The sequence below is a fragment of the Spermophilus citellus genome, assembly GCF_964194105.1.
Source record: "Spermophilus citellus genome assembly, chromosome: 5".
In the NCBI taxonomy this organism is placed as follows: Eukaryota; Metazoa; Chordata; class Mammalia; order Rodentia; family Sciuridae; genus Spermophilus; species Spermophilus citellus.
Window position 1 is genome coordinate 116493929 of NC_138186.1, and position 22608 is coordinate 116516536.

Here is a 22608-nt window from a genome sequence, read left to right on the forward strand (position 1 = left end):
AAGTCACTGGGATTACACTGTACCCAATACAGTCAAACTCTTAAAATGCTTTAAGAGTTAATGCTGGGTGTGATGGCACTGGCGTATAATCCCAGCAATTTCTGAGTCTGAGGCTGGATGATCACAAGTTTGAGACCAGCCTCAGAAATTTATCAAGACCCTGTCTCAAAATTTAAAAGTTTTTTTAAAAAGGGTTGGGGATATAGCTCAGTGGTAAAGCCTCCCACCTCCTGTTTCAATCTCTAGTACCCAAGTAAATAAATAAAATACTTTGATTATTAGTATTCTATAATAACTTGAAATTTTTGTAACTAAAAATTAAGACTGGTAAATACTAGTAAGAGGTAAGGAGTGGCATTTGATTAAAAGAATAGCTTTTTTAAAAAAATGTCCTTATTTATTTTTTTTATGTGGTACTGAGGATTGAACCCAGGGCCTTTTATGTGCAAGGCAAGCGCTCTAACACTGAGCCACAACCCCAGCCCAAAAGAATAGCTTCTTATTTATGTATTAGTAAATCTACCCTTTTGCCATCATTACTATTACAGAGATCTGTTGTAGCTAAAAGTAAGCTCTTCTTACTTGAGTGACACTTAACAAGCATTTACATGTACCTTTGGACAAATATAGCTCACAAATTGTATTTGATGTTCACAGACAAGTGCTTTAATGTATTTCTCTCAAGCGGTTATACTCAGACATTTATAATAATTCATCTTTTTGGCAGAATCATTATTAGAGGTACTGAGAAGTGAAGATCTGCGAACTAACAGTGAAGCTTTTTTATACTGTATGGGGACTATTAAATTTATTTCCGGGAATCCAAGATTTCTTAATGAAATGATCAGCAAAGGTGCTGTGGAAATATTGACAAATTTGGTAAAGCAAATAAAGGAGAACACCAAGAAATGTGAGACATGTTTGCCTAATTCAGGCCACTTGTTAGTCCAGGTAAGTATTTTACTTGAAAAGATTAGATGTATAAGATTAGTTTTGTGCTGCCTAATAGTACTTGCCATTTCACAGAATGGCAGATGAGAAGTTCCTACACCAGGTGGGGGGTCCCAGGCCTCAAGGATCAAGGGCAGTAGCCCCTGCTCCACCTCTGCCCTGGGTGATCTTGGTGCCAAATTGCCCTGTTGAGGGTACTCCGTAGCTTTTCACAAGGCAGCTCACCATCCAGCTGGGGGACATCCATTTCTACTGCCCTGCAAAGAGAGCAGCCCTGGAAGAATGAAAAGCTGCACTTTTCTGCAAGACAGTTGCATCTTATAGTCAGAACTGTAATGGCAGTTTAGTGTTTTGAAGATGGGCCTGGCCTAGAAATTGTTTATGATTGTTTACGCTTGGTAGCTAATGTCATAACTCTCATATCCACAATAATAAGCAGAAATTAGTGGTATTCAGTTGTCATGGTGTATGTAAATAACATACAGCCCTGAGACTACAGAAACACAGGTAACAAAGCCGAATACTACATATTTCTTTTTCTTTTTCCATTTTTTTTATAGTGCTAGGGATTGAACCCAGGGGTACTTTACCACTGAGCTACATCCCCAGCTATTTTTATGTTTTATTTTGAGACAGTCTGGCCAAGTTGCCAAGGTTGGTCTTGAACTTGCAATCCTTCTTCCTCAACCTCCCAAGTTGCGCTGATTACAAATGTGCACCACTGCACCCAGCTAGGTGCATTTAACATAACCAGAGCAGGAGGAAAAAATAATGTTATGTGTTAGTTTTATTACTGTTTTGTGACAGATTAAATTTCATATTTAAGTTATTTTCATCAAACCTGCTCTGGCTCTCATATTATTTTTTAGATGAGATTTTACCCTTAATAGCATTTGTGTATCAAATAGTAACATCTTTGATATAATAATTCATGTGATTTGACATGTGCTTGTCAATTAACGAGAATTGATTGAGCACTGTGTATGTGCTAAGCTGTTGGAAAAGCATTAAAAATTAGATTTTAGACCCTAATTTCAAGATGCTTAAAATACATATGACCATTATTAATTTTGAACTTCAGTTTTTCTCCATTTTGAAGATGGTTGCAAAAACCTCTTTTGGTCATGAATGTTGCAAAATTCTACTAGTGGATTGTGTTTTGACCAGGAAGACTTAAGAAACATTTTTATGCTGTCAATGTTTTAATCACTTACGTTTTTTCCTTACTAAAAATAATTCTGATTATATAATGTTTATAATCACATTAAAATGTAGGCAAGTATAAGAAAAAGTATAAAAATACGTGAAATATTTACCCTGAGATTCACTAACACACCTCCAATTTGGATTTTAAATATGTTCATATATATATAACTTTATATAATTATTGTTTTTATTGGAGAGCCTGTTATTTTTAATTGTTTTTGTTTTGTTTTATTTCCTGTCACCCTCTTCCTCTCCTGTTTCTCATTCTGGTCCATTCAGTTTATAATGTTGATTACACTGATGTGTTTGTTTGCTTTTAATATACACATAGGTTTTAAAAAAATGGATTTTTAAAAATTTTTGTTTTTGTGCCAGCGATTGAACCCAGAGCACTTAATCACTGAGCCACATCCCCAAAACTTTTTTATTTTTTAATTTTTTTAAATTTTATTTTGATGCAGGGTCTTGCTAAGTTGCTGAGGCTGGCCTCAAACTGGGGATCCTCCTGCCTTAGCCTCCTATGTCACTGGGATTACAGGCATGTGCCACCACATCCAGGGCATTCCTCATTTTTCATATAATAATACTTGGTAAAAATCTCTTGCCTCAATTCTATAAACTTATATTATTTTTTATGACTACATAACATTCTGTGATAAGGATATATCTCAAATTGTCCATCATCTCCATATTGAGATGTTATGCCATTTTAAATTTTTATGCAAGAGCTTGTGGAATTCTTGTCTAGTTGAAAAACGTCTTTCCAACCCATTATATATATGATATCATTTTATATCACATATATATATATGTCTCTCTCTCTCTCTCTCTCTCTCTCTCTCTCTCTCTCTCTATATATATATATATATATATATATATATATATATATATATATATCATTGAGTGCTCTTGCAATCAGAAATATATCAAATCAAGAAACAGGGCTCTAGTGTGCCAGTAAGTTCAGAGTGTATTCCCTCTGTTCCTCTTTGCTTTTCTTTCCCTTTTCCCTGGATTTGGCATCCCGAGGTGCCAATTGGCTCAGCAGTTCAGCTCCTCCTTTCCTTTCCCTCTAGGGGATACTATAGAACCTTCTTGCTGCCTGCTACATCCAAACCTTTCCTTTGAACCCAGTGAAGATCTGGCATGGGTGGGGCCTCTGCCTGGACCACAGTCAGCACCCCACAGCCTGTCTCATAGGAGAAAGCGGAGCCTGTTTTTGCTACCACCTGATAACATGCTTCTGCTGTGATTGCCAAATGACATTTGGGTCTACTGTATCCCAGTGTCTTTACAGATTTGGAGAGGAAGGAAACATTGTTTTAGGCTTTGTCATTTGCAGAATCCCCTACAATGGACATTCCCTTATATTTAGTTAAAACCAAGAAGAGCCCTGGATGTGGTGGCACATGCCTGTAATCCCAGTGACACAGGAGGCTAAGGCAGTAGGATCCCCAGTTCAAGGCCAGCCTCAGCAACTTAGCAAGACCCTGCATCAAAATAAAATTAAAAAAAATAAAAAATAAAAAAGTTTTGGGGATGTGGCTCAGTGGTTAAGTGCTCTGGGTTCAATCTCTGGCACAAAAACAAATAAATAAGCAACACTGTTTTGTATCATATGAATGATAAAATGTGTAACATGACTTCATTAGGAAAATGGATGAAACACTCTGCTCCAGTCAATGTGTGACTCTGGCTTTTCACCAGCCAGATCATGTGTAGATTCAGCCCTGGGCAGATTTAGCCACCAGTGGAAGTATTTGTTATACCAGCTTTCATGGCTCCAGATCGTGAGACATTTTTAAAAGCAAATATGTTCAATTGGGATATAAATAAATTACCTGAGGTTGTAATATTAATCAAATGATGTCTGTAAGCCAGAGAGAATGAGAACATGACAAGAGCTGCTGTGTGACTGCCTGTCCTTTGCAGCTGGCCGCTGGGAGGCCTTGATAGTTTTCCCACTTTCTGGGAACCTTGTGTTTTCAAAGTTTTCATATCTTAGCATCTGGCACGGGGCTAGAGTCATCCTGTTTCTCTAAAGCCACAGTGTTGGAGCCCACCAAACGGATGGAAAACATCTCCTGCAGCTGAACCCTGACAGTTGTGTGGAAACTGGAACAAAGGGGAAAGGATGATGAATATGCAGGCAGATGTGTTTGGGGGATGCCAAGGAGGCAAAGCTGTACAGAACAGGGAGTCGGTGGGGTGAGTCACAGAAGGCAAGATTCACAGGGTACAGCCATGGGTCTCAAATGCCAGACTGCAAAATGGCCCTGGAATAGCAGGAACAGGTAGAGGTCTGTGCATGGGGAAGGCCAGATGAGATCAGAGTAGCAGAAAGATGAATGTGAATCATAAGCTGTCAAGCCAATGAACATCAGAAATGCTGGAAATAATGGCAGAAGAATATGTCCAGGTGACAGATTGGAGGGTTAAGATCTTAAATGCAGGAGCACCAATTAAGAGGTGCTGCTGTAGTTATATTTTAAACTGATTATAACGGATATGAAAGAACCAGTGTCAAAGGCTCCTTTAGAGGGAAAAATACTGAAGTGTCGATTCTGAAGGCTTTCTTTGTGCTATTTCTTATGTATATGCGTGTATATGTATACACATGCTTATATGTCACCATGAAGCTGAAACCAAGAGACATTCACTTCACAATTGTTTGTGAATGGCCGCTGTGTGCCAGGCGTACTCTGGTGGCAAGTTCTACAGTGGTCAACAAGATAGCCACCTGAAGGGGACTACTTTTTGAAACCAGATAATAGTATTCCTATGTCTCATTCTTCTGTAAAACCATGGTACTTCCACGTGATCAGTGTGCACCCAGTTCTGTACAGGGGACAGGTAATGACATTTTGAGAACAAGAGATGCCCAGGGGAACTCCGGGTCCTCTACCCGAGCACCAAGTCAAAGCATTAGTACTCCCAGCTGGCAAAATGGGAGACCCAAGCTTGCATATAAAATCCTAGGAGTAAAGCAGGTTAAACTGTGCATGCTGGCTAATTTCAAATACTAGAATTTAAGGAGAACTTGCTGAAACTTGAAAGAAGGGAAATATAGGGCAGTTAGCAGACAGGCCCCTAAAGGTCATCAGGAAATTATAACACCCAGGGAGGTGACACAGACAGAAATAGGCATTTGTCAATGTTGAGCTAGAATGGATTATCAGGAGGTATAGGGTTCTTCTTTGACCTTTAAAGGCCAACAGTGCAGAAGGCCTAACACAAGAGCTGGACTTATCTGCCTCAGGGAGCCTGACCTCCATCCCGCCTCCTTCCTGGGATATCATAATCACAGCCCAGCCCAAGTTCTCCTGGTGTCTCATTTGTCCTCCATTGAGAATAATGTGTGTAAAGTTGCTTTGCTGTAATCAAAAATCCCAACATACTTGCATTTACAGCTAGGCAATTTTGGGTTTACAATGTAACTACTAAAACTAGACTGATGCTGGGCCGGTGGCAGTGGGGGCATAATCCCATCGACTCAACAGCCTGAGGCAGGAGGATCACAAGTTCAAGGCCAGTCTCTGCAATTTAGTAGAGACCCTTTCGCAAAATAAAAAAAATTAAAAGGGGCTGGGGATGTTGCTCAGTGGTTAAGCACCTCTAGGTTCAACCCTGGTACCTAACAAATAATAATAATACCAGACTGACTTGAATTTATATTCCTATTTTTTAGTTCATTAGTATTTCCAGCCCTCCCCTCCCCCACACACCTTATACCCCTTCATAGATGACTCATTTGATTGGTGAAATTGTTTTTTGTTTTTTTTTTTTCTTTGCAGTGCTGGGAATGGAATCCAGGGCCCATGCACGATAGGCAAATGCTCTACTACTGAGCCATACCCTTAGCTCAGCTCATTGGAATGTAATCTGTAGAGAAAGGTGTACTTCTCCTGCTTTGAACATTAGACCTGTTCTGTAGCACCCCAGGTTGCATGGTTTGCTTTGTCTTCCCACCCCCACCTGTTCTGTGTCTTTGGCCTGTAAGCCTAAGGGCTCCTCCCAAGACTCCCCCAATTCAGATTCTTTCCCTCCCTCACCTGCTACCCCATGGTATCATGTCCTTCCTTTTTCTAAAGGGAATCTCCAGAACTCCATTGTTGTCTGGACTCCTTTTTAACTTTTGTTTTGAACTAAGTATAAATTCACAAGAAGCCCTAAAACAGCACAGTGAGGTCCTATGTACCCACCACCCGCTTCTCCCAATGGCAACATCTTACATAACTTCAGAATGTTGTAATCAGGAAATTCGGATGAATATAATACAGTTAACAAGAATACTGTGTCTAGCTTATTTTGCTTAGCATAATGTTGATGAAATCAGGTGAAATTTTTCTTTTGGCTATAGCCTATAATAATTAAGTTAATAAAATACTTTTGTATGCATATATCATTTTTATGTAAATTTTTTATTTATATATGACAACAGAATGCATTACAATTATTACACATATAAAGCACAATTTTTCATATCTCTGGTCGTATACATAGTAAATTCACACCAATTTGTGTCTTTATACATGTACTTTGGATAGTAATGATCCTCACATTTCACCATCATTTCTAACCCCATGCCCCCTCCCTACCCCTCCACCCCCTCTGTCCTACCTAGAGTTTGTCTATTCCTCCCACATATGCATATATCTTAACAAGCTCTAACAAATGCTTAGAAACTGTCGGTACCCATGGTTTCACGTGTAGAGCAGCATCTCATCATTGGTTTCTTTTATCTCAGTCAGAACTGTACTAATCATATGTGAGACAATATGAAACTTCTTGGGTTACCACATAGGCTCTGATTTGGGCATATATGTGGTCTCAGTTGGGCACAAATCCAAAAAATGAATGTGCTTTTATTAATAGAGGGAGATGGTTTAGCTGAGGTTGGAAAATGGTGTGGCTTTGGTTTTAAATCGTTTGACACTGTTTGTGGTCTCTGGCGGCTGTATTTATTCTTTCACATCATCAGCGGGAAGTGAACCATTTTGCAGTTGGCAGCTGAGATAAAGCTCCAGGGATTTGGGTTATGGATATTCCAGATCATTGAGAAATAAAATAAATGTGTTTCGAGACAAATGCCAGATAGAGCAGGGGAAGCAGTGGACAAGGAGAATCCCAGGCCACCAGCCTACCTGGAAAGGGGTAGAATTTCTGAGCCCCAGTTTCCTCATCTCGAAAATAGGACATGTTACAGCTCAGGGGATTGTTTTAAGGAGCACGTGAAGTGAAGCTCATGAGATAGGCCAGGAAGTAGCTGCTCAGATCCTTTGCATAAATATCATTTTAATATATAAAACTGAATAAAACTAAATCTTGATCCTAAATTAGGTTGAGGAAGCATGGTAACTTCCAGACAATGAATGGTACAATTTCCAAGTGTTTTATGTCCCAAAGATTTCTTTGAAAACTTTTTTTTAAATGAGGAAACTTCTGATGCACCTAAAATGAGAGTTTCATGGTGGGTTCTTGGAGAAGGAGCTGATCACCTTCTGGGGGGGAATCCAGTGGGTTCCCAGGGGACGGAGGACTCTGTGGGAGGACAAGGACTACAAGCAGCCTTCTCCCCCTTACACCCTCCCCTACTGCAGCAGAGAATACAGGAGTGTTATGACCTAGTCAGGGTCTCCATAGTTTAAGACAAAGTTTACTGGTGTTTGCTAAGGTTATTCAAGGCCCTGGGTTAGATCCCCAGCTAATAGTTGGAAACATATTTTGAAGTTGGTAAGTACTGACAATTAACTTGGAAAAATAGAAGCTAAATCTTTTGGGTTCAATTTTACTGTATTGAAATGCTGGGGTTTTTTGTTTGTTTGTTTGGTACCAGGGATTGAATCTAGGGGTGCTTAACCACTGAACTAGGTCCCCAGCCCTTTTTATTTTTTATTTTGAGATAAGATCTCACTAAGATTCTTAGGGCCTCACTAAGTTGCTAAAGCTGACCTTGAACTTATGATCCTCCTGCCTCAGCCATTCCAGGTAGCTGGGATTACAGATATGCACCATCAGGTCTAGTTTTCTCTTTTTTTCTTCTTCCCACTGGTTGCCTTCCAATTCCATATGTCTGTCCCACACAGTTGCACATTACAAGATGGGAAAAATAAGAATGAAAGCTTTTATTTTGTAATTTGCTATTTTCATACTTTCTTAGTGAAATGACACTGTTAAGGTTGACAGTTGTCCCAGTAAGTCCTTAAAAAGTTAAACAAGTATCTATGTATACATGTAACTTGTGCTATTTTTTTAAGAAAGGATTTTGAGATGATTTTTAAAAATATGTGCAATTGTTGGTGGGACTACAAACTAGTACAGCACTCTGGAGAGCAGTTTGGAGAGTTCTCAAAAAACTGGGAATGAAACCACCACATGGCCCAGATAACCCATTCCTTGGTATTTTCCCAAAAGATCAAAAATCAGAATACTGTAACAATAGAGCCACCTCAAAATTTATAGCAGCACAATTCACAATAGCTAGATTATGGAATCAACCTAGGTGCCTATCAATAGATGAATGGATTAAGAAACTGTGATGTGTCTTAGCACATCTTATATATACATATATACATATATTAAAATTTCAATACATATGTATATATACATATATACATAATATATGCCATAATTTTATTTTTTAGAGCTGAGTAGATATCTATATATGATGTATAATGTATATATTATGTATCTATGTATATAATATATATGTGTACATATATATTATATATGCACATACATGTACATTACATATTTATATATAAATATATACATTGAGAGAGAGAGAGATCTATTCATCTATTAAAAAAAAGAATGAAATCATGGCATTTGTCAGTAAGTGGTTGGAAATGGAGAATATCATGCTAAGTGCAAAAAGCTAGACTCAGAAACTCAAAGGTTGAACATTCCCTCTCATATGCAGAAGCTAGAGTGAAATAAAGGAAAGGGGAGGGAAGGATAGGATAACATATAAGGAAGATCAGTAATGTAGAAAAGGGAATCAAGCAGCAGAGTGGAAGGACGAATAAGAAAGAATTCTTAAAAAATCATTTGGCCACGAATACCTGGCAACGCTACAGATATGGAGGATCACTAGGCAATACTGAGCTGACGTGGATCTGGGGCGAACAGTCTGGGCCTCTCAGAACACACACTGAGCCTGGATCGGCTGAATTCAAGCTCCCGTTCGCCTGCTTCCTGCAAACAGCTGTGACTCAGCACTAATCCATCCGGCTGAAACAACTGGTCAGCCCTTCTCATCCTACGGAGGTAAATGCCTACCGAGCCTTCATAGGTAGTGGCCACAGGTTTGAAACGGGGCTTGGGAGAGACAGTAAGGACCCACCCGTTGCATTGGTCGCCCGGCAAAGGGAAACGAACTGTCGCCATTTGCAAGAGATACCACAATGGCAGAGAACTGATGTCATCAGACTACGGCGGAGGAGATAACTTCATTGAAACCTGCGGCTACAGGTGTGCAATTCCCTAGCCTTCCCTCTCCACACATCGGGGAAACCTTAAGGGCCCCTCCCAGCTCTCCCGTGAGCCAGCCCGAGGGAATCAGAGGTGGCGCGGGACCCGCAGCGGGGAACTACCGCTCCCACCAGTACTGAGAGCTGAGGTCTCTTGCACCAGCTACCGGGGGCGTGGCTACCGGAGGGCAAGTAAAATTCGCTGAGGATTCTCAGCCCCAAGCTCTACAAACTTAGGGTCTGAGGGAATGGCAAACTGGAAGAGTGTGCCCAGTTGTTCATGAAAACAGGGCTCCCGGGAGCAGCAGACCTGGCGTGTAGCCAGTATTGTGGTGAGAGGGGCCTGGCTAGAGGAAAAGTGGGAAGTGACTAGACACAAGAGGAGGCCCTAGGCACTCAGGATTGGAGACTCGCCCAGTCTGGGAGGAGCTGCTGCACAGTGATTGGTTCCCGCGTATTGGAAGGAGAAACTTGGCCTGGTGGGCACAGCGCCACCTACTGGAAGAGAAGTTAATCAAACTCTAAGACTGCATTTATTAGGTTTTTTTAAAATTTTTTTCTTTTCTCTCTTTTTTTTTTTTTTTTGATTTGGGTTTTTCTTTCATTTTCATTTTTCTTGTTTTTTTTTAGTTTTTTTTACAATTTTTTGAAATTTTTTTCTTCTAATTTTAATTTTAATTTTTTTTATTATTTAAAAAATTTTTTTTTCTTTTTTTATTTCCTATTTTTTTTCTTCTTTTGTCTTTTCATTTCTTTTTTTTTAAAGAGAGAGTGAGAGAGAGGGAGAGAGAGAGAGAGAGAATTTTAATATTTATTTTTTAGTTTTTGGCAGACACAACATCTTTGTTTGTATGTGGTGCTGAGGATCGAACCCTGGCCACACGCATGCCAGGCGAGCGCACTACCACTTGAGCCACATCCCCAGCCCTTTTCATTTCTTTTCAATTATCTTATCCCCCCTTCCTTGAATTCTACCTGCTTACTCTCATTCTCTTTAGTGACTTCTTCCCTTCTAATACCTTTCCTCCCAAGCATCTAATAAATTTATAGGAGTAAACAGTAACTCATCAGTCAAACAGAGCAAGAAGTAACATGAGCAGCTTCAAAAAGCAAGGAAGAAAAGGAGTACAAACAATGCAGGATAGCCTAAATATTCAGGAGGACCTAGAGTCATCAGAAAAATGGTCATATAAAGACCTCAAGGAACACCTTAGACAGATGGAATGGAACCTTAAAGAGGATACAAGCCAGCAAATTCAAGCAGCGAAAGAACACATTGAGAATGAATTACATAAACAGATAAAAGAAGAAGTTAAGCATCTTTATCAGGAGATAAATCAAATTAAAAAACTCAATTGAGAGTATCACTAACAGAGTGGAGCAAGTAGAAGCCAGAACGTCAGATAATGAAGACAAAATATATCATCTTGAAAAGAGTCTAGCCAACTCAGAAAGGCTGGTAAAAAATCACGAGAAAAACATCCAAGAGTTATGGGATAACATTAAAAAACCAAACTTACGAGTCATCGGGATAGAAGAAGGTACAGAGATTCAAACCAAGGGAATGAGTAACCTGCTGAATGAAATAATTACAGAAAACTTTCCAGAAATAAAAAAGGAAACAGATATACAAATTGAAGATGCATACAGGACACCGAGCACACAAAATCACAGTAGACCAACGCCAAGACACATTGTTATGAAGATATCCAATATACAGAACAAAGAGAAAATATTAAAAGCTACAAGAGAAAGGAGACAGATTACATTCAGGGGTAAACCAATAAGGTTAACAACGGATTTTTCATCACAGACACTGAAAGCAAGAAGGTCATGGAACAATGTATTTCAAACACTGAAAGACAATGGATGCCAACCAAGAATTCTGTATCCAGCAAAATTAAGCTTCAGGTATGACAACGAAATAAAAATCTTTCATGATAAACAAAAGTTAAAAGAATTTGCAGCCAGAAAACCAGCATTGCAAAGCATTTTGAGCAAAACACTACATGAGGAAGACATGAAAAACAATAACCAAAACCATCAGTGGGAAGTTCCTCGGTAAAGACAGAGGGCGAGGGGAAAGATAATCATGGAGAAACAAACTAAATTTTTTAAAAAAAAGGATAAATAATCAAACATGGATGGAAGTACAAACCATATATCAATAGTAACTCTGAATGTTAATGGCTTAAACTCTCCAATAAAGCGACATAGGCTGGTATCATGGATTAAAAAAACAAATCCAACAATATGCTGCCTCCAGGAGACACATCTGATTGGAAAAGACATACACAGGCTGAAGGTGAAAGGATGGGAAAAAATATACCACGCACACGGTCCTCGTAAGCAAGCAGGGGTGGCCATCCTCATATCGAATAAAATCGACTTCAAGACTAAGTTAATCCAAAGGGATAAGGAAGGACATTATATACTGTTAAAAGGAACCATTCACCAACAAGACATAACAATTATCAATATTTATGCACCAAATAATGGTGCTGCGACATTCATAAAACAAATTCTCCTCAAGTTCAAGAATCAAATAGACCACAACACAATAATTATGGGTGACTTCAACATATCTCTCTCACCATTGGACAGATCCTCCAAACAAAAGTTGAATAAAGAAACTATAGAACTCAATATCACAATCAATAACCTAGACTTAACTGACATATATAGAATATATCAACCATCATTAAATGGATATACTTTTTTCTCAGCAGCACATGGATCCTTCTCAAAAATAGATCATATATTATGCCATAGGGCAACCCTCAGTAAATATAAAGGGGTGGAGATAATACCATGCATTTTATCTGATCATAATGGAATGAAACTGGAAATCAATGATAAAAGAAGGAAGGAAAAATCCTACATCACATGGAAAATGAACAATATGTTACTGAATGATCAATGGGTTACAGAAGACATAAAGGAGGAAATCAAAAAATTCTTAGAGATAAATGAAAATACAGACACAACATATCGGAATCTATGGGACACAATGAAAGCAGTTTTAAGAGGAAAATTTATCGCCTGGGGGTCATTCCTCAAAAAAAGAAAAAACCAACAAATAAATGAGCTCACACTTCATCTCAAAGCCCTAGAAAAGGAAGAGCAAAACAACAGCAAATGTAGCAGAAGGCAAGAAATAATTAAAATCAGAGCGGAAATCAATGAAATGGAAACAAAAGAAACTATTGAAAAAATTAACAAAACTAAAAGTTGGTTCTTCGAAAAAATAAATAAGATCGACAGACCTTTAGCCATGCTAACGAAGAGAAGAAGAGAGAGAACTCAAATTACTAACATACGGGATGAAAAAGGCAATATCACAACAGATGCTACAGAAATACAGAAGACAATTTGAAATTATTTTGAAAACCTATATTCCAATAAAATAGAAGATAGTGAAGATATCGATAAATTTCTTAAGTCATATGATCTGCCCAGATTGAGTCAGGAGGATACACACAATTTGAACAGACCAATATCAATGGATGAAATTGAAGAAGCCATCAAAAGACTACCAACCAAGAAAAGCCCAGGACCGGATGGGTATACAGCGGAGTTTTACAAAACCTTTAAAGAAGAATTAATACCAATACTTTTCAAGTTATTTCAGGAAATAGAAAAAGAGGGAGCTCTTCCAAATTCATTCTATGAGGCCAACATCACCCTGATTCCGAAACCAGACAAAGACACCTCAAAGAAAGAAAACTACAGACCAATATCTCTAATGAACCTAGATGCAAAAATCCTCAATAAAATTCTGGCGAATCGAATACAAAAACACATCAAAAAAATTGTGCACCATGATCAAGTAGGATTCATCCCTGGGATGCAAGGATGGTTCAACATACGGAAATCAATAAATGTTATTCACCACATCAATAGACTTAAAGATAAGAACCATATGATCATCTCGATAGATGCAGAGAAAGCATTCGACAAAGTACAGCATCCCTTTATGTTCAAAACATTAGAAAAACTAGGGATAACAGGAACTTACCTTGACATTGTAAAAGCTATCTATGCTAAGCCTCAGGCTAGCATCATTCTGAATGGACAAAAGTTGAAGGCATTCCCTCTAATATCTGGAACAAGACAGGGATGCCCTCTATCACCACTTATATTCAATACAGTTCTCGAAACACTGGCCAAAGCAATTAGACAGACGAAAGAAATTAAAGGCATAAAAATTGGAAAAGAAGAACTTAAATTATCACTATTTGCAGATGACATGATTCTATACCTAGAAGACCCAAAAGGGTCTACAAAGAAACTACTAGAACTAATAAATGAATTCAGCAAAGTGGCAGGATATAAAATCAACACGCATAAATCAAAGGCATTTCTGTATATCAGCGACAAAACTTCTGAAACGGAAATGAGGAAAAACACTCCATTCACAATATCCTCAAAAAAAATAAAATACTTGGGAATCAACCTAACAAAAGAGGTGAAAGACTTATACAATGAAAACTACAGAACCCTAAAGAGAGAAGTAGAAGAAGAACTTAGAAGATGGAAAAATATACCCTGTTTATGGATAGGCAGAACTAACATCATCAAAATGGCGATATTACCAAAAGTTCTCTATAGGTTTAATGCAATGCCAATCAAAATCCCAACGGCATTTCTTGTAGAAATAGATAAAGCAATCATGAAATTCATATGGAAAAATAAAAGACCCAGAATAGCAAAAGCAATTCTAAGCAGGAAGTGTGAATCAGGCGGTATAGCGATACCAGATTTCAAACTATATTACAGAGCAATAGTGACAAAAACAGCATGGTACTGGTACCAAAACAGGCGGGTGGACCAATGGTATAGAATAGAGGACACAGAGACTAATCCACAAAGTTACAACTATCTTATATTTGATAAAGGGGCTAAAAGCATGCAATGGAGGAAGGATAGCATCTTCAACAAATGGTGTTGGGAAAACTGGAAATCCATATGCAACAAAATGAAACTGAATCCCTTTCTCTCGCCATGCACAAAAGTTAACTCAAAATGGATCAAGGAGCTTGATATCAAATCAGAGACTCTGCGTCTGATAGAAGAAAAAGTTGGCTCCGATCTACATATTGTGGGGTTGGGCTCCAAATTCCTTAATAGGACACCCATAGCACAAGAGTTAATAACAAGAATCAACAAATGGGACTTACTTAAACTAAAAAGTTTTTTCTCAGCAAGAGAAACAATAGGAGAGGTAAATAGGGAGCCTACATCCTGGGAACAAATTTTTACTCCTCACACTTCAGATAGAGCCCTAATATCCAGAGTATACAAAGAACTCAAAAAATTAGACAATAAGATAACAAATAACCCAATCAACAAATGGGCCAAGGACCTGAACAGACACTTCTCAGAGGAGGACATACAATCAATCAACAAGTACATGAAAAAATGCTCACCATCTCTAGCAGTCAGAGAAATGCAAATCAAAACCACCTTAAGATACCATCTCACTCCAGTAAGACTGGCAGCCACTGTGAAGTCAAACAACAACAAGTGCTGGCGAGGATGTGGAGAAAACGGTACACTTGTACATTGCTGGTGGGACTGCAAATTGGTGCGGCCAATTTGGAAAGCAGTTTGGAAATTCCTGGGAAAGATGGGAATGGAACCACCATTTGACCCTGCTATTGCCCTTCTCGGACTATTCCCTGAAGACCTTAAAAGAGCATGCTACAGGGATACTGCCACATCGATGTTCATAGCAGCACAATTCACAATAACTAGACTGTGGAACCAACCCATTGGATTTTTTATCCAATCAATAGATGAATGGATAAAAAAAAATGTGGCATCTATACACAATGGAGTACTATGCAGCAATAAAAAATGACAAAATCATAGAATTTGCAGGGAAATGGATGGCAGTAGAGCAGATTATGCTTAGTGAAGCTAGCCAATCCCTAAAAAACAAATACCAAATGTCTTCTTTGATATAATGAGAGCAACTATGAACAGAGCAGGGAGGAAGAGCAGGAAGAAAAGATTAACATTAAACAGAGACATGAGATGGGAGGGAAAGGGAGAGAAAAAGGAAATTGCATGGAAATGAAGGGAGACCCTCATTGCTATACAAAATTACATATAAGAGGTTGTGAGGGGAATGGAAAAATAAACAAGGAGAGAAATGAATTACAGTAGATGGGGTAGAGAGAGAAGATGGAAAGGGAGGGGAGGGGGGATAGTAGGGGATAGGAAAGGTAGCAGAATACAACAATTACTAATAGGGCATTATGTACAATTGTGGATGTGTAACCGATGTGATTCTGCAATCTGCATTTGGGGTAAAATTGGGGGTTCATAACCCACTTCAATCTAATGTATGAAATATGATATGTTAAGAGCTTTGTAATGTTGTGAACAACCAATAAAAAAAATAAAATAAAAAAAAGATACATTAAAATTTTAACACACACAAAAAAATCATTTTATGTGTGTATATAAATGTACAATAAGGAAGTTCACCTTTATGCATAGGTAGAAAGAAACAATCAAATATAAAATGAAAGGAAGTCTAATAGTAGAAGGAGAATGGGAGAGGGGAGAAGAAATGGGAGGGAAGAGGGGGCAGGAAAGGGGGGATCATGGACTGAAATCGATTTCTATGCAGGTATGAGTTTATCAGGATGAACTCAACCACTATGTATATCTATAAAGCTCTAATTTAAAAAAAGATTATGTACAATAAAAAGATACATATATATCAAAGTACAATTTGAAGCAATACAAATTAGGATAGAAACTCGCCTTCACCATACCATGCTATTTAACTAGGCTCTCTTCCCACCCACCCTTCTCCATTTCCCCCAGAAAAAAAGCCTCTGAGTCTGAACAATCAACACCTTCCCACCCCCACCCCCCACCCTCCACCCCCACCCCCGTATTGAGAGTAGCTGCTCAGAGAGATTGAGGCAGTTCTCACAGTGGGGACCTGCATTGCTGCATATGTGTGGTGGCCTCTTCCAGGACCTTCTACCTCAGGGATTTTAGCTCTGTGCCACCCAGGCCTTTGATAATCCTCTGCACTTTCTTGCCAGAGGCTTCTTAAAGGGAAAAACCTCCCTAACCCCTCTCCTTTCTGGCTTCCCCCTCTGTTTCTCTCCTCCTTCCCCTTCTCCTTCTATGTTTCAACCAGCCAGGCAACACCTAAACAGAAAGAGCTTTTCATGGGCACATTTTATTGTCCTGAGTAGGAAGAGATGGTTTATACACTGGAGCAGTTCACCATGGGAGAGAGGTGCAGGGACAAGTGATTATGACTCTGTGGTGGGCATGAAGAGGCATTGACAGAACCACTGGACAGTCTTCATGGAGGACAAGTGAGCCTGAGCTGGGTCCTGGGAAATGAGCAGGAGATTGCCCGTGGGAGGAGCAGGAAAGGGTTAGTCTAGGAGGGCGTTCCAAGTGGAAGAAGGGGTCTATTCAGAGGTGTGGAATCATGATGTTTTATGGTGCAGAGTCTGAAAAATGGCTGCGTGATGAGGAAGAGAGGTGCAAGAAGTGAGCTCCAAGGATATCTCAGAGGAGTGGCCTGTGCTTTATAAAGTGAATCTGGATGTTGCCCACTAGACCCTGGACATCTTCCCAGAAGGGAAGGTTGGGTTTTGAGAAGTCCCCTCAGGCATCAGTGAACACTATGGGAAGATGAGCCAGATGGGGAGAGGCTGTGGAAGGACCTGGTTCAGGGGACTATGGAGTGTGGGTAAGAGATGAAGCTATGGTGACCTGGTGAGGGGGAGAAGAGGTAGAACAGGTGACCAGTCATGTGTGGGAAGGGAAAGGAGCAGGGGAGTTTCAGAGCCTATTTGATTGAGATGAAGAGGGAATAAATCCATAGGGAACCACTCCCCCTCCACAAAATCCATTTTCTTTCATCCAATATTTTTTATTATTCTACTCCTTTAAAATCGTCTTACAATCAGTCTGTCTCAGAGATACTGTCTGCTTAATTCGTGGTTTCCTCATATCCTAACCTTGCTATTTGTACCCAGTCTTTCCTTTGTAGATAGATGTTCATGACAGGCACTAGTCTCCAACCTGGGGGCACAGTGATGGGAAGAGAAACAAGGTATATGCCCCCACAAAAGCCTCTAATCCACAGGAGTAGACAGACAGGAAGACATAACCTTAAATAGAGTTTGCCGGGGAGTTTATGGTATGAGATAAAGTTTGAGGGGTTGGTAAGAACCAGATCATGTATGTCCTTATAGACCATGGGCAGGGCACTGAACCTTATCCTAGGAGCGGTGGCGAAAAGCCAGCAGGGCCTGTGGTGACTAAAGCAACAAGACAGGATTATGGGACTTTGGAGATTTTAGCAGCTAAGTTGATAGTGGTGTTGTAGATTGAGGTATTACGAGGTAATGTGTGGTACAAGTTTCACACATATATTTTCTACTAGCCCCATATGGACAAATTTGGAAATATTCAGTGTATCAATTATGTGTTATGCACATAACATGATTGATATGTATAGCAAATGGGTAGGGATTTGAGCCAAGATGATATATGACATATTGATCTGAGCCATTTATAAAAGGTAGTACATTGGGGCCCAAGAACCTTGAGCTGTCTTAACTTTTTCTAATGAGGTGAGAAGGATTGAGAGGGGAAAAAAATTTAGGTTGAAACAAGAAAATAAAAGTTCCTAGGAAAACTGTGATTCCTTCTGCTAACAACCTCCCTTGCCAGAGGTTAGATGAGGGGGGTAAGAAGATGACTGTGGATCCGAGTGCCCAATCTTCTAAGCCCTGGGAACCAGGGAAAAGAAACTTCATGTGCACATGAGTGGAACGGGTTCCCCATGGTCTCTGCAAGTACCAGTTCAGGTCTGGATTCACTTGGGCATCTGTGTTCTTTGGTCTCTGTTGAGGAAAGTGTGAGTCATTCTTTGGATTGAGATAAACCAGTAGTGCCCAAGGGCCTGGGCTGTCTCAGAACAGGTAGAGTCTAGTCAGATGGTGGGAATTTTCCATTTTATGGCAGCAATGGCCTGGGATTCCTAGAACAGTTTATTAGTCTTCACAAAAGACCTAATCCTTAGCTTAGAAGACTGTATTGTAGATTCCTGGTCAGATCAAATACTTGTATGGTTTAGTTTCCTGCCAATGTTTGTGATCCTGTACCTTTCAAGGAAAAATTGACTAAGTCATGTATAATTGAATCACTACATTGAGATATTTTAAAATCATTTTCAAGATAGTTATATTTTAACTTTCAAAATCTTTTTGTTATGATTATAATGATGCTTTATATTTACCTAATGTATATTTACCTAATGTGTATTATATATGTGACAATGTATTTGTATACTAGAAATATTTAGGTAAATATTTCTAGTATACAAATATATTGTCATATCTTTTCTATTTGCTACATACAACCACTCTTCAAGTGAACAGAATAGTAACCCTGTTTTAGATATGGAAATGGGGAAGTGGAAAAATGAGTGGCTGCCCCACATAACTTGAAGGAGATTTGGAATTGAATCCTGTTAGTTGACTCTAAGGCCAGTGTTCTCCTGCATCCTGAGTGAGAAGTTCCTCAATTAAGGTGGAGATGAGTCTATGATATTTGAACACCATTAGGTAATGGGCTCTAGCAGTGCCATTACACATCTCATCTCATTGAATCCTCACAACTACAGGACAGTTATCACCATGTCCACTTTATTGATGAGAAAAATTTGCTCTGAGAGGTTAAGTAACCAACCCAGGCTTGGAAATGGTGGCACTGATCTGACTTTCTTCACTAATAGCTTTCCTGTACCATCTCACAAGGAAAGATCACACCACGTATGAAAATTATTAAATAACAGCAACACCAATTTTCAGATTTACTAAATTGTTCTCTACTCTTAGACAAAGGAAAACACAGTTTTTCTTAAATTGTTCTACAAATTAAGACCAATTTGCAAAAAAAATCTCAATACTTAGAAGAGAATAAGTCTGATAGTCTTAAATATTCTTTGGTCACATCATTTTTTATAAGATATTTATAAGAACAATAGGGCAAGAAATTTCTAATCTGTGGAACTGATATGGCTGTCACAGGGTCAATTGAAGATCTTGTGACTATTAACCCAGATAATGATTTGCTTCACCCTGATTTTTGTTATGTTGATTCCCTATTCCATTCTCTTTTTTCTGTTTAATTTTTTAGACTTTATTCCTTATATCAATAGGTTAAGAAAGTGAAATTTTCCCAGGTACTGATTTATAGATACTACTTATAAGTAGAATCAAAAAGTTCAGTTTCACAAACAGTAGCATTCAGTGATCTCTTTAAATGCAATTTTAATTCTTATTTTAAGCTAAGGGCAATAATTTAATGCAATAAGCTAAATTCACACAAAACCTCTTAACTCTGAACTACAAAAGTGGTTTTTGTAGCTACATGTGGTTTTAGTCAACTACATATTTCCACAAGTACTTACATAAATGTTAAAAAACTACTACCCCAAATGCTTATCCTACCATTAGCTCATTAAACATTGTCATTCCTGCTACTGAAAGTAAATGATCAGGAAAATGAGTACTAAAACTTTAAAAGTAACCTAAGTCCCAAAAGGTTTTAAATCAAAAAAGTCTTTCAATATGGAAGCATCAACATGAAACTTTAAGTTTCTAGAAAAATAAAAATAAAAAATCACTATTTAGAAAATATTAAAACAAATTATCATTTAAGACACATAAACATTCTTACAAAAACTTGTAGTTTCAAATATCATCTCCTTAAAAGAAAAACCAGTTCACTATCTTTAATAACATCTCAGACCACTGTTGTCTAAAAACTTCAGAATATGTATGTAAGGCATATGTCTCAGCAGGCATAGTCAAATGACATTTAGATTTCATATATTAAACAGCTATAGTATAGCTTATAATGGCACAAATATATGTAACAAATACTACTTCATCCTTTAGATAGTCAAAAGTCAGAAGGAACCGCATAATTTGTAAGGTACTTTAACTTACATGTAGTCATTAAAACTCAGTAAGTAATTCAAGTATGGTCATGTAAAGGCAGGCAATTAAAGGCTCAAGGATCACTCTAAAATCAAAGACATGAAATTAAAGGCTGAAAACTTTGTTTCTCCATCTTTCATTTACATGCCTAGATATTAGGATATTACTGTACAAAATACACAATTATTATATATGATTTCCACAGAAGATAATGAAATTCCATGAAGTACAAAAATTATCAAGATCCGTAGTTTGCTTCATAAAATGCTTTTCTAGCTTGTTTCAACGCTTCATTCATGGTAAGCAAGTCTTTAACCCTAGCAAACTTCCTTGGGTCCTTTTGAATCAAGAATATCTTCAACTTGTACTTGACCTTGTCTTCCAATTGACATTGCCTTGTGAGTCATTTCAGTGATGAACTCTATAACAAGGTCTTCAAGAATATCCACTGACTCAGTGTAAGGATTCTGGTCATCCCCAAACCCATACATCACACATCGTAATTCTTTAGAAAAAAAATATCTTTTAGTCTGTCTACCTTCTGCACCTCCCCCAATTTCTTCATTTTCCTCCTCAAACATCCGGTCTTCTTCCTCATCGACCATCCCTCTAGCCCACCAGCCCACAGCCTATTATTCCATTCTTTACCTTTGAACCCAATTAGGCTTGCTTTGTTTTCATTTCATGCTATTGTGCCTAGACCCATATTCTCTAATGGGAGACTCATAACAGAGACTTGGTTTACCTACTGATGGATATAATGAAATTTATGGAGTGGATTGTGCCTTGTTAGATAATTAGCATGGCTATATTTTCCAGTTTTAAAAAATGGCACAGCCACCTGGCACACGTCTGTAATCCCAGTAACTCAGGAGGTTGAGGCAGGAGGATCTCAACTTAAAGGCCAGCCTCACAAAGTTTCAAGAGGCCCTAAACAACTCAGAGAGATCCTGTTTCAAAATAAACTAAAAAAATAAAAAAGGACTGGGGATGTGGCTCAGTGCTAAGTGTTCTTGGGTTCAATCCCCACTACAAAAAATAAAAAATAGTGCAAACATGCTTTTATCCTAGGCAACTGCTACATTGAGAAACTTGGTTGATTCACCGCTAGCAAGAAGTAAGTTCTTGAGCATCAGCACCCTTCCCCAGCTCTGCACAGTGATGGAGCAGTATATGGATGACAAGGACGTCTGTAGCAATATTGCCAGAATATTCAGGTAGGTAGACTAAGAGAATGAAGTAGCCTTACAAAAATGCTAATGCTTGGGTTTCGGATTATTTGCAATGTTTGAGTGTGTGACTGTCAGGGAATTCTTTTTTGTCTTTTTTTGCTTTTTATTTCCCCTAGCAGAAAAAGTAAATCTGGTGGGTCCAAATTTACAATACATGATTTATGGATTCTGTTTCCTGTGTGATTGTCTTGCCACTCTGTATTCGCTAAATGTAGGTCATTTTAGATCTTTGGTGAATTGTGAGCTATCCCTAATGTTCTTGTTTATTTCTGTGTACCACGATAGATGGCGAACTTCCTAGTATACCTGGAAATAATATTTCACAGTTCATCTGTTACAAGTGTGATCTGATTTTGTATTTTATTCCAATGGTTTGAACTTTGGTTCACACATCCACTAATCATGTCTGTACTTTACTCCAGACAGGATGGTCATTTATATCCAGGTTGTCTCAAAACAAGATGTTGTTGAATTTCAGAGCTGTCTTTAAATTACATATTTGTATTTTTTCCCTTACTTTTATTTGCCAGCATTTTAATATAATGATTTTTCTCAAGAAACCTGGTACTATCTTTAACTATTAAATTTCCTGAAGACCAGATTGGTAATTGACCCCAGTATGAGGCTATTGAGTCCAGATTTTCTTTCTTTCCTGAACTTTGTTCTGGATCTTTAATTACTCCCATTTTGAAGCATTGTAAAATTGCAAAGAGTTTGTTTTGTGGATGGTGGCATATAGGGAGTCCAAGT

At 38.4% G+C, this 22608-nt stretch overlaps 1 protein-coding gene and 1 pseudogene across 2 annotated transcripts in view; one reads left to right on the top strand and one right to left on the bottom strand.

Annotated features, from left to right (window-relative positions):
* The window catches only part of ARMC2 (armadillo repeat containing 2), a 125458-nt gene that overhangs the window by 56395 nt on the left and 46455 nt on the right, over nucleotides 1-22608 (top strand). The window contains exons 10-11 of the mRNA XM_081293727.1: nucleotides 728-951; nucleotides 21698-21843. Of these exons, the coding sequence (XP_081149853.1) occupies nucleotides 728-951; nucleotides 21698-21843 (370 nt within the window). The remainder of the gene's footprint in view (nucleotides 1-727; nucleotides 952-21697; nucleotides 21844-22608) is intronic.
* On the bottom strand, nucleotides 20865-21231 carry LOC308648741 (transcription initiation factor TFIID subunit 13-like; annotated as a pseudogene). The gene has a single exon. The product of its transcript is annotated as a transcription initiation factor TFIID subunit 13-like (transcript).